General features: G+C 47.2%; 1 protein-coding gene across 1 annotated transcript in view; it reads left to right on the forward strand.

The window, feature by feature from the left end:
• The window catches only part of SNRK (SNF related kinase), a 44,027-nt gene that overhangs the window by 17,083 nt on the left and 11,364 nt on the right, over window positions 1–15,580 (forward strand). The window contains exons 4-5 of the mRNA XM_054990740.1: window positions 10,030–10,171; window positions 11,973–12,185. Of these exons, the coding sequence (XP_054846715.1) occupies window positions 10,030–10,171; window positions 11,973–12,185 (355 nt within the window). The remainder of the gene's footprint in view (window positions 1–10,029; window positions 10,172–11,972; window positions 12,186–15,580) is intronic.

The raw sequence follows: 15,580 nt of genomic DNA on the forward strand, positions 1-15,580 counted from the left end.
GTCATAGCATGTTCATCTTCGTTCTTCTGTGCCTCCACACATGGGACTGCGCAGGCGCAGGCCAGCCGCCGGAGAATTTTCTAGAGCTTCCATGGCTCCGAAGGGGCCGTTTGTTGCGCGCCTCAGCGACCGTTTTCCCGCCCAAACGGTCACGTGATCCTCCAGCGACCAACGGCCCCTTCCCTCAGTTCTCTTCTTGCCGCCGCTTGGAGAGAACGTGAGCTTCGTTGCTCTGTGCTTTTTTGTGCTTCGTGCTTTATTCTGACTGATTGCTTGGCTTTTGACTTCGGACTTCGTGACCTCGACTACTCTTCGGATCTCGTTTTGGACTTTGTTGTGGACTCGGTAATTTGACTCGGACTGTTTTTGACCTTCCCTTCGCGTGCCCCTGAAGATGGCCTCAAAGGCTCTCTTCAAGCATTGCCTCCAATGCCACACGAAAATGGCCAAGACCGATGGCCATGAACTGTGCCTGTTTTGTTTGGGGGAGACCCATAATGTGTCGGCCTGTAAGATTTGCCAGGGCTTCACCAGCAAGGCCCGACAGGAGCGCAAGGCCCGACTGAACTCCTCCCTGTGGCAGAAGGTCATGTCCGGAGGCGCTCCGTTGCCCTCCCCTAAGGCCGGCCCTAGCCCCTCTGCCGAACGGCATTCAAGAGCTGGCTCAGTGGCCTCCGCGAGGTCGGGGTCGAAACCGCGTCCCCCGAGTACCTCGGCGTCGAGAGCGGCCTCTCCAGCGCAGGGACCGGTGCGGCCGCCCCGTAGCGCGTCATCTACCAGGTCGGATCCGAGACCAGCTTCGGAACCGAGGATCCTGGTACCGAGTCCCCGATCGGAACCGACGACCGGATCGATTCCGATAAAGTCAAAGAGGTCGAAGCCGAGGTCCCCTTCGAAGGCGAGGAGCGCGTCGGTTCCGAGGTCTTCTTCGGAACCACCGAAGAAGAAGAAAAAGACCAAGCACCATCGGTCGCCGCGTCCCGCTCCTCAGGAGGAGGTCATCGTGCTTCCTCACACGCCTTCCCCTCATCTGGGCTCTCCGGAGCCAGAAGACATCTCCGTTCCGGTGCCGGATCCGATGGCCTTCGAGACGGTGCCCGCAGAATTCTCGTCGGGGCCGGAACCGAGCCCGCACCGTCGGAGCCGACCATCACTTCCCCTTCGGTCGCCGAGGCTGGAACCGAGCCCGTCTCCTCGTCGGAGCCGTCCGTCGCCTGCCCGTCCGTCTCCACCTCCGGTCGGTCGTGAGCGGCATGGTTCCGGGGACAGTGTCCGATCGATCCGATCCGCTGCGTCCCGGCATCGACAGGCTTCCTACCTCCCCTCGCCATATCGTTGCCAATGGGAGGGGGCACCTGCGGGCTTCTCCGTGTCGGAACCGAGGCCTTCGACATCGAGGTCGGCGTGGGCTCCCCCTCCGCTCCAGGTTCCGGAATCCCAGCTCGGTTCCGATGAGGAGGATGTGGAGAGCTTTGGCGGCTACCAGTCGGAGTCCTGGTCCGAACCATCGCCAGCTGAGGAGCTAGTGCCATCGGCGGACTCGCCATTCGAGGACCTCCGCATCTACGCCGACCAGATGGCTAGGATGGCCAAGGCTCTCGAGATGGACATCTCTTCGGCAGTTCCCCAGACCAAGGACAAGCTCCTCAAACGTATTTACGGGGACAATCCGGCGTATGTTGGCTTCCCCATGCTCGAGGGTATTGAGGAGATAGTGGAGAAGGTGTGGCAGGTGCCCTGTGATCAACCTCCAACATCCAAGCGCATCGAGCAGCTTTACAAGATCAAGCAGGGCACCTGGCCGGCGTTGGTGAAGCACCCTCCACCTTCCTCCTTGGTCACAGAGGAGTTCAACCCCCGACGATCGGGTCACTCCTCGGTGCCTGCCGATAAAGAGGGCAAGAAGCTGGATGCCATGGGCAGGCGCCAGTACATCGTCGCTTCGCTGGGTCTGAGGATTGCCAACTACCAGACCATCATGGCAGGGTACCAATTGTACCTCTGGGAGAAGTTGGCATCCTACACTCGAGACCTCCCACCTGAGCAGAAGGCTGTCGTCTCCCTGTTGCAGACAGAGGCTGTCCGGCTGTCAAAACAGCAAATGAATGCTGGGAGTCACGCTGCCGACACTGCTGCTCGGGGAATGGCTTCGGCGGTGGTCCTCCGACGCCACTCCTGGTTGCGGTCTACGGCCCTGTCCCAGGAGGTGCGTTCCAGGGTGGAGAGCATGCCCTTCGAAGGGGACTCGCTGTTCTCCAAATCGACCGACGAGACCCTGAAAAAGAAAAAAGAGGACAGGCAGACGGCGCGGTCCTTGGGGCTGGCTCCTGCGGACAAGCCCTCCTCCAGGCCACGGTACGCTCCCCGGTCCGGCCCTTACCACTACCAGGGCAGATACCAACAGCAGCGGCCGGGCTATCAACAGTATCCTGCTTACCAGCAGCGGCCTTACCCTCCCGCACAACAGCAGAGGAGGCGTCGGCCCTTCAAGCCTCGTCCGGCACAACAACCGGCCCAGCAGAAAGATCAGCAGGGCGCCGGGAGGCAGTACTGACGGGTCACGCCAGCCGTATCCCCGAACTTTTCGGACAGACTTAGTCCACTCCTCTCTGAGTGGGAGTCAATAACATCTGACTCATGGGTCTTAACTATTGTTGAACTGGGATACGGGCTGGAGTTTGTTGAGCTGCCTAGATGCAGTTCACCCCTGACAGCTGTCAATAACACTATGGCCGAGCTGGATGCGGAGATCGCGTCGCTCTTGGCCAAGGGTGCTGTGGAAGAATTGCCCTATGAGGACTCTGTAAAGGGTTTCTTCTCTAGGTTCTTCCTGGTCCCTAAGAAGGATGGGGGCTTACGTCCCATTTTAGATCTGAGGGGCCTTAATGCCTTCCTCAAGGTGACCAAATTCAAAATGGTTACGTTGGCGGCTGTGATCGCCTTGCTGAAACAGGGAGATTGGTTTGCGGTTCTTGACTTAAAGGACGCATACTTTCACGTGGGCATACGTAAGGAGCACAGGAAATACCTGAGCTTTGTTTACCGGCAAAGGGTTTTCCGGTATAAGGTGCTCCCCTTTGGCCTGTCCACTGCCCCGCGAGTGTTCACTAAATGTGTGGCCCCTGTGGTTTCCTTCCTACGGGAAGAGGGCTGTACCATCTTTCCGTACCTCGATGACTGGCTCATCGTGGCTGAATCGGAGTCTAGGCTGGTGCAGGACATTGGCTTGGTACTTAGCACTTGCCAACGCCTGGGGCTCCTGGTGAACTTGGAGAAATCCAAGCTAGTGCCCAACTGCAAGGTGTCCTACATTGGTGCACTGTTGGACTCTGTGCAGGGTAAGGCCCTGCTCCCCTTGGAGAGGGCTCGGTCCCTAAGGGGTCTAGCGTCCATGTTTAAAAGGAACCGGTTCCAGTCTGTGCGCACTATCCAATGCTTACTAGGGCATATGGCAGCGGCCACCTCGGTGGTGCCTTTCGCTAGGCTGCGTATGCGCCCTCTCCAGAACTGGTTTGTGCGGAGGTACGATGCTCTGCTGCACCCTCCGTCCCTCGAATTCTCTATCCCGAGGGTCATCCTCTCCTCCTTGGACTGGTGGCTGTCTGATGACAACTTGTTTAGAGGGACCCCTTTTGGGTATCAACACCATGACATCACGGTTACCACTGATGCCTCTCTGATGGGATGGGGGGCTTACTGTGGTGATGTGTCTGTGCAAGATGTCTGGTCTGACAGGGAAAAGACCCTCCATATCAATGTGCTTGAACTAAGGGCCATTCGTTTCGCACTTGTGTCTCTTACAGCACTGCTGAGAAATCGTCAGGTCTTGGTGCAGACGGACAACACGACTGCCATGTACTACGTGAATCAGCAGGGGGGCACAGTGTCCATGGCCCTGTGCCGGGAAGCCACACTCACTTGGCAGTGGGCTATCAAGAACGGCGTGTCGCTCCGTGCTATACACGTGGCTGGGTCAGACAATGCCCGGGCAGATGCCCTCAGCAGGGTCCCTTTGCTGGACCACGAATGGGAACTGAAAGGAGAGTGCATTGGGCCGATCTTCCAGATGTGGGGTCATCCAGTGATAGACGTGTTCGCCACTGCGGCGACCACCAAGGCCCACACGTTCTGTTCCAGGGCAGGGAGCGACCCCCTCTCTATTGGGGATGCCTTCCAGTTTACGTGGACGCAGGGCTTACACTACATGTTTCCTCCGTTCCCCTTGATTCCCAGGGTCCTGTGCAAGATAGAGGAGGACGGGACGGACTGCATTCTAGTGGCCCCCTTCTGGCCACGGCAGGTTTGGTTCCCGAAGCTCCTGCGGATGTCCCAACGGACATATGTAAGTCTGCCCCCCCGGCAAGACCTTCTCCTAAGCGGGAGCCTAGTCCACCACGATCCCAGGAAGCTGCACCTAACGGCTTGGCGGATCGTTCCTCCCCGATAGGCTTTACTGACGAGGTACAGAGGGTCCTCCTGAATGCTCGTCGGCCATCCACTAGGCGCGCTTATGCGGCCAAGTGGCGTAGGTTTGAGCTTTGGGCACTTGCTAAAGGAGTGGTGCCTGACAGCAGTCCCTTGGGGGTTGTGTTCGAATATTTGTGCCACTTGCGTGGCCTGGGCTTGAAGGTGTCCTCCCTCAAGGTCCACCTGGCAGCGATATCTGCTGCTCACACCCGAGTTGAGGGTGCTACGGTGTTTTCTCACCCACAATCCCGCCAGTTCCTTAAGGGCATGTACAATCTTTACCCACCTGTGTCGGCGCCAGTGCCTCAGTGGTCACTGTCCTTGGTGCTCTCACGTCTCATGTTGCCTCCATTTGAACCTATGGCTACATGCCCCGTGGATATGCTATCCTACAAGGTAGCATTCTTGGTGGCCGTCACATCGGCCAGAAGGGTCAGTGAGCTGTCTGCACTGCGGTCTGACCCTCCCTTTCTTGTGTTTCATCCCAACAAGGTGGTCCTGCGTCCCTGCCTCGGGTTCCTGCCCAAGGTGGTGTCTGCCTTCCACCTCTCGCAGGATATCTCACTGCCTGCATTCTTTCCTCAACCTTCCTCTAAGGGGGAAAGGGCCCTTCATTCCCTAGACTTGAAGAGGGCCCTAGCCTATTACCTGGATAGGACAAAGGAATTCCGCACCTGTCCTCACCTGTTTGTATGTTTTGGGGCCAAGGTCAAGGGTAACAGGGCTTCCTCACAGACCCTGTCTAGGTGGATTGTGACGGCCATTAGCAAGGCCTATTCCCTGGCAGGGGTGGCTTGCCCGCTTCATGTCAGAGCCCACTCCACACGGTCCCAAGCATCCTCTTCGGCACTCCTCAGGGGGGTGCCCCTGGTTAACATTTGTAAAGCAGCCACATGGTCCTCTGCAGACACCTTTGTCAGGCATTACGCCATTGATGTCAATGCGGAGCAGGATGTATCTGTGGCCAAGGCTGTCTTACACTCCCTTTTTTCCTGAGGGAGTTTTGGAATGACTTTCTTGGCGTACCTGTTGGGTACCCTTGAGTGAAAGTGTATATATGTACCTGGGGGTGTGTATATATGTAAATATTGAGTATTTATGTGTCCTTACACAGTATTTTTACATAGATGTATATATGCATATCTATTTATTGTTGATCTTGTTTGCTTAATAAAATTGTGTTGGACTTCACCCCCGCCTTCCTTATTGTGTGAAGCTTGGTACACTCCCATGTGTGGAGGCACAGAAGAACGAAGATGAAAACAGGGTTAACATACCTGTAACTTATGTTCATCGAGTTCTTCTGTGCTGACACACAACCCTCCCTCCTACCCCGCTGTGAACTCCAATGCACAATAATGTGATGGCTGTAACGGAAATTGGTGTTTTTAAGGTGTTATGGCTGAAGTGTGTTGGTCAAGCGGCGGCAAGGGAGAACTGAGGGAAGGGGCCGTTGGTCGCTGGAGGATCACGTGACCGTTTGGGTGGGAAAACGGTCGCTGAGGCGCGCGACAAACGGCCCCTTCGGAGCCATGGAAGCTCTAGAAAATTCTCCGGCGGCTGGCCTGCGCCTGCGCAGTCCCATGTGTGTCAGCACAGAAGAACTCGATGAACATAAGTTACAGGTATGTTAACCCTGTTTTACTGCACATTATAGCAAAATAAGTAAATGAATTACTTGTTTTCCTGGGGTTTGGAGTGCTGCATCTACAAGTAGAACCTAACAGTGGATTACTGGGTTGACATGTAAATTACACTAGCTGTTGACTACAGCTGGTATCAGTATGTCTTTATCTTCTGTAAAGTAATATTTGCTACAATTATGGAATCAGGAGAAATGCATGCAGATTTACAGGAAAGGTCTGTGAATCAGAGGAAGCCTGGCTGTCCATCTTGTTTTCAGATCTTTCCTGCAAAAACCTCTGTGAATTTTTCATTTCCTTCTGTTGGATTATTTGCAGGTATGTTACTCTTTGAAAGACTATCTAGCTAAAAAAGATTGAGTAAAATTGTACTGCTAGATTACCCACCAGCTTCTGCTCACAGATACTGCTGATGGGTGTAATTAACACTGATGATGATGGAGAACCATTGCGGAGTAGTGGTAGTGGTTAGTGTCAGACTAGAACCTGAGAGACCCAGGTTAAATTCCTGGTCTGCCGTGGAAGCTCACTGGGTGGCCTTGGGCCAGTCACGCTCTTAGCCTAACCTATTTCTCAGAAACATTGTGAGGATAAAATGGGGGAGAGGAGAATGATGCAAGATGCTTTGGGTCCCCATTGGGGAGAAGGGCCAGTGTTTAAATGAAGTAAAAAATAATGTGTTTGATTATTTGAATGCCTTCTATCTTTGGTTTTAAGGACTGAGAAGGAATGCTTCTGCTACAATGCTGTCATCTTGGAATACAGTGGAAATTCTAGCCGACTGATAACTTTTATAAGATTTGGTCCAGCAAATAACAATTTATGAATGACGTAGTCTTTCACTGTAGACTTTAAATGTTCACATTTTATATTGGCATTCTTTTTTGAGAAGCCATTGAATAACATTTTTTTTTTGCACTTCTACATATAATACAAGCCCTGGTGCTCTGTGCTCTCTGGATTTGAGACAAGCATGGCACGGGCAGTTAGTGACGTAGCTTGGTTTCCATGGCAATGTCTTGATGTTATGTAAGGAAGTTGCATGTACACTGCTGGTTGTCATGGTTCTGAGAATCCTGCTTAAACAACCCTTTCTCAATCAATGTTTCCAGAAGCATTGAAGGTTAGCAGGTGCTAATCAAAAACACTTGAGATAATAAACATGTTAAATCACAATTGCATGTTATACTAATACTGTGCTGGTCTTTAAGAACTCAAACCTATTCTAAAATGTGAGATTTATCCATTTAAAATTATGGTGACTCTTCCAGTTGTTGCTGTCATTTAGATTTTCTTTCTTAAAATATTTTGCTCCAGTGTTGAAAGAGAGAAATTATTTGATCTTTGCAAGCAGTAACTTTTAGCTTGATGTTAGTTCATGTTTTTTATGATGTGTTGATTTTGTTTTTTGTATAACAAATATAGAAGAAAAAAACCTGTAATGTCAGGAATTCATAAAATTAGGATTAGGGGAATGATGGAAGGTAGTTTTGGAAAAACTACATAATTTTTATTTTATGGTTGGCAGTGGGGACAAACACAACATTGTTTATATTTCCTCCTATTGTTTTTCTTTTCTTGTACATTTCTGCTTCTTTAAACAGTCTAAAATTGTAACCTTTTCCCAATTATTAATTAATTTATTTATTTCACATTTCTATTCTGCCCTCCGCGTGACTGAGCTCAAGGTGGATTACAACCTATTAAAATACAATAAAATTCCATTTCCATAAAACATTTAAAAACATCTTTAAAATAAAAACACATTTCTAGTTATACAGTCAGCCTTACAAACTAAAACAGCCTTCGCAGGGAGGGTTAGGTTTTATACACCCCTTGTTGTTTCAGGCCGGCAAATGCCCAGACCTCAGCCATGTGGCTGGTGGAACAGCTCTGTCTTACAGGCCCGGCAAAAAGATAGTAGGTCTTGCCGGGCCCTGGACTCAGTAGACAGAGCATTCCACCGGGTGGGAGCCAGGACCAAAAAGGCCCTGGCTCTGGTCAAGGCTAAGCGGGCCTCCTTGGGGCCAGGGACCACCAACAGCTGTTTATCTCCTGATCGGCGTGTCCTCCAGGGAATATATGGGGAGAGACGGTCCTGCAGATTGACTATAGAAAGCAGAATTTAAAATAATATATAAGTAGGGCTAGTTTCATTGTCTTCTCTGGGAAAGTGTTGCCAGAGAACAAGCCACGGATAAGCCACACAATATCATCCTATCATTGTTCACTTTCCAGGTTTTCCCTTTCCTTGGCAGGTTCTTTCTTAAACTTGGTTTATTATCTTTCTGTAAAGAATGCAGTCCAAATGCATTAGCAATCCATCTGGACAGGAAGGTGTACATTTTAGAAGGTCCGACCCACATAGGTGCCTCAGTCAACAGGGCCACAATTTCCCAATACACATCACCAGAAAGCTTTTGAAAAACTAGTAATTGAGGCAATCTACTAGTTCCTCTGGATTCCTAGCTTTCATTCTTTTTTAAGAAGTCTACTTCTTTTCAATTCAATGAAAATGACTACAGAAACCCTGAAAACCAGGATTTCAATAGAACTAGCATGTTGGAGATTGTTACAACATTACTGTGGTAAAGCACAATAGGAATTGCTGCTTTTTGAAAAAGCATTTTCCAGGGGAAAATGAAGAGAAAATTGATGAAACTGCACGTAACTACTGTGTGAGTGCAATGTTGCCAATGTGAATGCCTCTGCATTCACTGAAGCTATCACAGAGTCAATCCTCATGTGGATATAGCCTTAGTTTGCAAAACCGAGAATCAGTTCATAGACTTTTACTCAGATCTTGGTTTCCCTTGACAAATAGTGGTTCCATTTGATTTGATATGATTGTACCCTGTGAGAGTGTTGCTAGGGAACCAACCAGGATTTTAGGGTGTCTGTGTCCTCTTATCACATAAAGCCATAGCAGAGTAACTGTGGCTAATAAACCAGCTTCAGATCCTTATATAATGGATCTAGTCATAGTTAGTGGGTGTCCTGCATTCAGACAGTCTCATAAACCAGAGTTTCCCACTGCAAATGTGATGAATCCTTGCTGTGTTTGCATGTGTTAGTGCAGTTACCACATGTATGTTGCCTAGGGTTACCAGGCCCCCTCAACCTCCCGGTGAGGGACAGAAACCTGGCACTTACCTTTGGGGAGAGGGGAGTGTGCGCGTGCAGAGCGCCCCCCCCAAGCGTGATGATGTCACTTCAGGAGTGACATCATCGTGTGCCCCCTGGGCAGGCCCGTTTTTGGGCGCTGAAGAACACTCCTGCGCTTTGCAACACTGGAAATGGGCTGTTCTGCTGCGGATTGGGCCCGTTTTTGAGGTGCTGCGGAGCGCAGGAGTGTTCTTGCACTCCGCAGCGGCTAAAAAACGGGCCCAATCCATGCCAAAATGGGCCCGTTTTGGGCGCTGTGGAGCACAGGAGTGTTCCTGCGCTCCACAGCGCCTCAAAACAGGCCTGATCCGCGGCAGAGCGGGCCCGTTTTGAGCACTGCGGAGTGCAGGAGCACTCCTGCACTCTGCAGCTGCTGAAAACGGGCCTGGTTTGCCATGGATTGGGCCCGTTTTGAGTGCAGCAGAGTGCAAGAGCGCTCCCACACTCCACAGCCCCCCCCCCCCGCTGCTCAGGTAAGTGAGGGCGGAGTGTGGGGAGCAGGGGCAGGGGATCCCCTGCTCCCACCAGTGGTCTGGGATCCCTAGTTTTGCCTTTAATGTTTCTCTTCAGAAAATGACACACTGGTGAATTCTGTTGTTGGATAGGAGAATCTTTAAATGCCTTCCTGTATTTTTTGTGTCATTAACTTTCCCATTCTAAGTTAGTAGAAATATTGAATTTACTGTTAGAGTAAAAATAACTCTTCTATGCTGGCTGCAGTAAGCTTTAAAATAATGGAATTTTTTTCTTGCAGATATATGGAGCTTGGGAGTTATACTTTACATGTTGGTTTGTGGCCAACCACCATTCCAAGAAGCAAATGACAGTGAAACTTTGACAATGATCATGGACTGTAAATACACAGTGCCATCTCGTGTGTCAAAAGAATGTAAAGAGTAAGTAAAAGTTTATAGAATTCCCTGAAATTTAAAATCATGCTACCAGTGACTCCATTCTCATTCTTGGAAGTGTTTGCTTGTTTACTTTTCTTTAAACATTTCAGAGCCCAGTCATTAAGTAGCTGCCTGTAGAAGAGGAGAGAGCTTGTTCAGAGTGGGTAGCTTAATAGGGAATATGCAGTGAAATTGCACATATCTGCTTTCACGAATAAATGAAATAAATTCCCGTTGCTCAAGTCAGAATGTAATTGCTAAGAGAGAGTCCAGGATTTTTCCTGCCATCCAAACTTGCTTTTTCCTGTCAGCTTAAAGATTTCTTAAGAGCTGGGAACTGGATAGCCATAATGATTTTCTTTTATTGAGCCATTTTCTTTATATAACTAATTTTGTATGAATATTTTTAAAATTCTTGTTATAACAGAAGACAGAGTATAGAACTTAAAACCAAAATATGCTAAATGGAACCTGTGCAGTCTATCTGAAATGAAAAATTTAATTTTCTTCTTAATTGCAGTTTTGTGTTCACTGTATTTCTGATTACTTTTATGACTAGAACATTCAGAGCTGGTCACACTGTGTTTCCACGACTGGTTTTGTAGAGATTTCAAATTCTGAGTATGAAATACTGAGATTTGAAATACTCAGTATGAAATACTGAGAGCTAGTTTGGTGCTGTGGTTAAGAGAAATGGGATTCTAATCTGGAGAGCTGGGGTTGATTCCCCACTCCTCCACTTGAAGCCAGCTGGGTGACCTTGGGCTAGTCACAGCTCTCTGGAGCTCTCTCAGCCCCACCCACCTCACAGGGTGATTATTGTTGTGGGGATAATAATAACATAGATGGTTGTTGGGGGTTTTCCGGGCTGTATTGCCGTGGTCTTGGCATTGTAGTTCCTGACGTTTCGCCAGCAGCTGTGACTGGCATCTTCAGAGGTATAGCACCAAAAGACAGAGATCTCTCAGTGTCACTGTGACACTGAGAGATCTCTGTCTTTTGGTGCTATACCTCTGAAGATGCCAGCCACAGCTGCTGGCGAAACGTCAGGAACTACAATGCCAAGACCACGGCAATACAGCCCGGAAAACCCCCAACAACCATCGTTCTCCGGCCGTGAAAGCCTTCGACAATACAATAACAACATACTTTGTAAACCGCTCTGAGTGGGTGTTAAGTTGTCCTGAAGGGCAGTATATAAAATGAATGATGTTGTTGTTGTTGTGAATGGATGGTAACAAAAGAGTGCATATTTGCATGAGTGTGCCAACACCAGGGAGCCCTTCCCTGCACATGGTCATTTTATTTTGATCCCCCCCTTACTCAGTGTCTTGTCCTTTATTTGCTCCTGTGCTTCTTTTTGCAGTGTGTGTGTGCAAGGAACACCAAAGGAGCAGTGAGAGACTAATCAAAACAAATGTTCATTTAGCTAGGCTCTCCAGACTTGCAGATATCTTCTCAGCTATGTCCTTTCTCCTCCCCTAGTGTGGCAAATAGCATTACTGTGAGGCTACTTAAATCAGGAGAATGGTAGGGGAAAAGGTTTATTAATTTGCCCTCCACATATGCCACCATTTGGTTCCCGACAGCTCTATAAAAATGCAGATTTGTTAATTTATCTTACACATCTAATATGGCTGGATCTTTAGTACTACTTAAATGAAATGTATTGACTTTGCCAGGACAAGAAAAGAGGAGCTTAAATTAGGATTACCTCAGGATGTATCCTGAGAAAAGAAGCTTTGGGGGGTACACCATAAGTGGATGATTATGCTAATATGCTTATAGAGTTCCCTTTTTCTAGTTTAATTACACGCATGTTGCAAAGAGATCCAAAACGAAGGGCATCCTTGGAAGAGATTGAAAACCATCCTTGGCTACAAGGAGTTGACCCATCACCAGCAACAAAGTACAACATTCCTTTGGTTTCATATAAAAATCTTTCCGAGGAAGAGCACAACAGCATAATACAGCGAATGGTTCTGGGAGACATTGCGGACCGAGATACCATAGTAGAGTAAGCTACCGTTGTCTACTGTCTTTATATTTCAATGTTGTAACTATTCTAATTTTGTTACAAGAAAATGATGTTCTAGTTATAATATATTAACAAGCCTTGCTGGATCATCTTACCTGGCATTCTGTTTTTCTGGGAAACTAACAAGCAGGACATGGGTAACAGACCTGTCACATTGTATCAGAATACTATCTCTGAACATGATAGTTCTGTCCAACTACTGTGACCAATATTCATGGATAGGATTAGGCCTATTCTCTGCTCTGGATAAACTAAAAAACCTGCAGAAGGCAGCAAATGCAGCTCTTGGATATCTTCAACACAATATTTTTTAAAATGTAGGGAAGTATAAATATCTGTATGTTCAAAGTATCGATTGCAGCTTATTTGGAAATAAGTGGTACAAGATGATCACAGTATTTCAGATAAGTGCAAATGCAAAGAACAGCCAGAGCTACACAATCCTTTATTGCCATCCAGTAAGCTTGTAGGTGCCCTCTCAATACTCCCAGGTCTACTTACCTGACTACTTTCATTCCTTAAGAGGTGCGCATGTGTGTGGGATAGGGTACTGTGCTGCAGTGTCCTCAGGGCAAGTGATAGAAGAAAGAAGAGGGGGCAGTTTTCCCCCCTCACCAGCACTCTCCTGTCTGCACAGTTCTTTATCCACATATGTTCCATGGTCCAGGGAATAATCTTTTGCGAGGTCAAAAGGGGCAATGGGCGAGGGAGGGAAAAGAATATGAAGAAAATGTATGGTACTTCCATTGGAACTTTAAGTAAAAGCAATTGAGTTAACAAAAGATTTTCAGGTACTCTATTTTAATATGTGCTGCAAGCTAAAAAATCTGTTTTTATGGCAGTCTAATGATGAGATTAAGCAAATGTTACTTCACTTTGTTGACTCCCCGTCTATTTGACCTCATGAGAGGCCTCCTAATTCAGTGCTAAGGCTTCCCCTAAGCCAAATGAGCAGCGGGAGCAGACTTGCTTGAAATGGTGCAACCAATTTTAAAAAAAAATATTAATGCATACCTTCTGCTTCAGTATTCTCTGGGCAGTGACCTGCTGCCTGTTAACCTCGTACCTTCTGTTAGGCCACTTTCCATTGCTGTGTCTCTCAACACAGAGGAAGTTTATTTATTTAAAATATTTATATTCTACTTTTTCACCTAAAAGAGGGTCCTCAAGGCAGTAAACAGCAAATAGTAAAACATGTAAAACATTAACATAACATTTAGAATGTATATATAAGTACAATAAAAACATATAACATGCACAGGCACACACACACACACACACGAACCAGGGAGGAGGTCAATAAGAGTTTTCTGGGGCTATGCCAAACAACAAAACAAGAGAAGCTACCATGGACTAAGCACCAGAACAAAAGGGATTCCCCCCATGGTATATAGTCAACACTAATACCAAGTTTGAAAAACTTATTTCTTAAAGTGCAAAAGTGCTACAGATATAGTCAGTAAATACCAGTATCAAAAATATCATATAAACACAATAATAAATAGGTAACAAGAGTAATGATAATCAAGATACAAAGTATAACAATAAATACGTTCCAGCTACAATCTCTGCTGGTTAGGCAGCTGTTTTCTCCTACTGCAGATAACAGTATTCTCAAGCTGAGGCTGTTTCCTGAATCTCAGGTAAGTAACAATTGTATACTCTCTATATAATAGTCCTTCTTTTTTGCAAATGACCCCAGGTCCAGAAGAAGCTGCAACAATCACCCTGGCACCAGCTGGCTGTCCTTTTGCATACTGTATATCTCATTATCAAGTAGACTGCAGCTAGAGGAACCCCTGAGGAAGCTCTGCAAAAAGGGCCACCCGCTAGCAGCCCGTTGGGGCCAGGGTGATTGTTGCAGCTTCTTCTGGACCTGGGGTCATCTGAAAAAGAGTATACAATTGTTGCTCACCTCAGATCCAGGAAGCAGCCTCTGCTTGAGAATATTGTTATCTGCAGTAGGAGAAAACAGCTGCACTGTATGATTACTGCCTAACCAGCAGAGATTGTAGCTGGAACCTATTTATTGTTATACTTTGTATCTTGGTCGTCATTACTCTTGTTACCTATTTATTATTGTGTTTATATGATATTTTTGATACTGATATTTATTAACTATACTACTGTAGCACTTTTGCAGTTTAAGAAATAAGTTTTTCAACTTTGATACTGGTGTTGACTATATACCACGGGGTGGGGTGGGGATCTCTTTTGTTCTGGTATGCCAAACAAAACAAAAAGTCTTCATCCTCTGGTGGTAGACAACAATATAGGGAGACAGACAGATGTTACCGTGAAGGGAGTTCCAAAGTTTCAGTGTCACAACTGAAGAGGCCCTTTCTCAGGTTGCCACCCATCTAAGTTAAGGTGGCCAGGGCACCCAGACAAGGGTCTCTGAAGATAACCGGAGTGATCGGGTACATTCATATGGGAGAAGGCAGTCCTTCAGATATACTGGTCCCAAACTGTATAGGGCTTTGAAGGTCAATACCAACATCTTGAATTGGATTCAGAAGCAAATTGGGATGGATCAGGATGGCCTAGGATGGATCAAGTTCTGATTATATTGCTTCTATAAGTAATCTGAAGTAGCATAAGGAAAACTCATGCAGAATTTGACCCATTGTTTCTTCTAGTTTGCAGAGTGAGATTGATGTAAAATCCTTCGATTTCATGAAGCTTGGCAGTAAGGGAAAACATAATTGGTCTCTGTGATGGTTTGAGGTGGCAGGAGCAGGCACTAAAATGTTTTAGGTAGGAAAACTTCCACACAGCCCAGTGCCACTATCCTCATGACGGTGTGTGTGTTGTGTTATGTGCCATCAATTTGTCTCTGACCTATGGTGACCCTATGAATGAAAGACCTCCAAAACGTCCTATCATTAACAGACTAGCTCAGATCCTGCAAACTGGAGGATGTGGCTTCTTTTATTGAGTCAAGCCACCTCGTTTTAGGTCTTCCTCTTTTCCTACTGCCTGCCACTTTTCCTAGCATTATTGACTTTTCCAGAGAAATTTGTCTTCTCATGATGTGACCAAAGTACGATAGCCTTAGTCTTGTCATTTTAGCTTCTAAGGAGAATTCAGGCTTGATTTGATCTAGTACCCACTTATTTGTCTTTTTGGCTGTCCATGGTATCTGCAAAACTGCTCCAGCACCACATGTCAAATTAATCAATTTTCTTCCTTTCAGCTTTCTTTACCATCCAACTTTCACATCCATACATAGCAGTGTGGAATACCATAGTTTGGATTATCTTGATCTTGGTTCCCAGAGAGACATCTTTATCTTTAAGGATCTTATCTAGCTCCCTCACAGCTCCTCTTCCAAGTCCTAATCTTCTTCTGATTTCTTCATTGCAGTCCCCCTG

The sequence above is a fragment of the Eublepharis macularius genome, chromosome 11 (genome assembly GCF_028583425.1).
Source record: "Eublepharis macularius isolate TG4126 chromosome 11, MPM_Emac_v1.0, whole genome shotgun sequence".
NCBI classification, from domain to species: domain Eukaryota; kingdom Metazoa; phylum Chordata; class Lepidosauria; order Squamata; family Eublepharidae; genus Eublepharis; species Eublepharis macularius.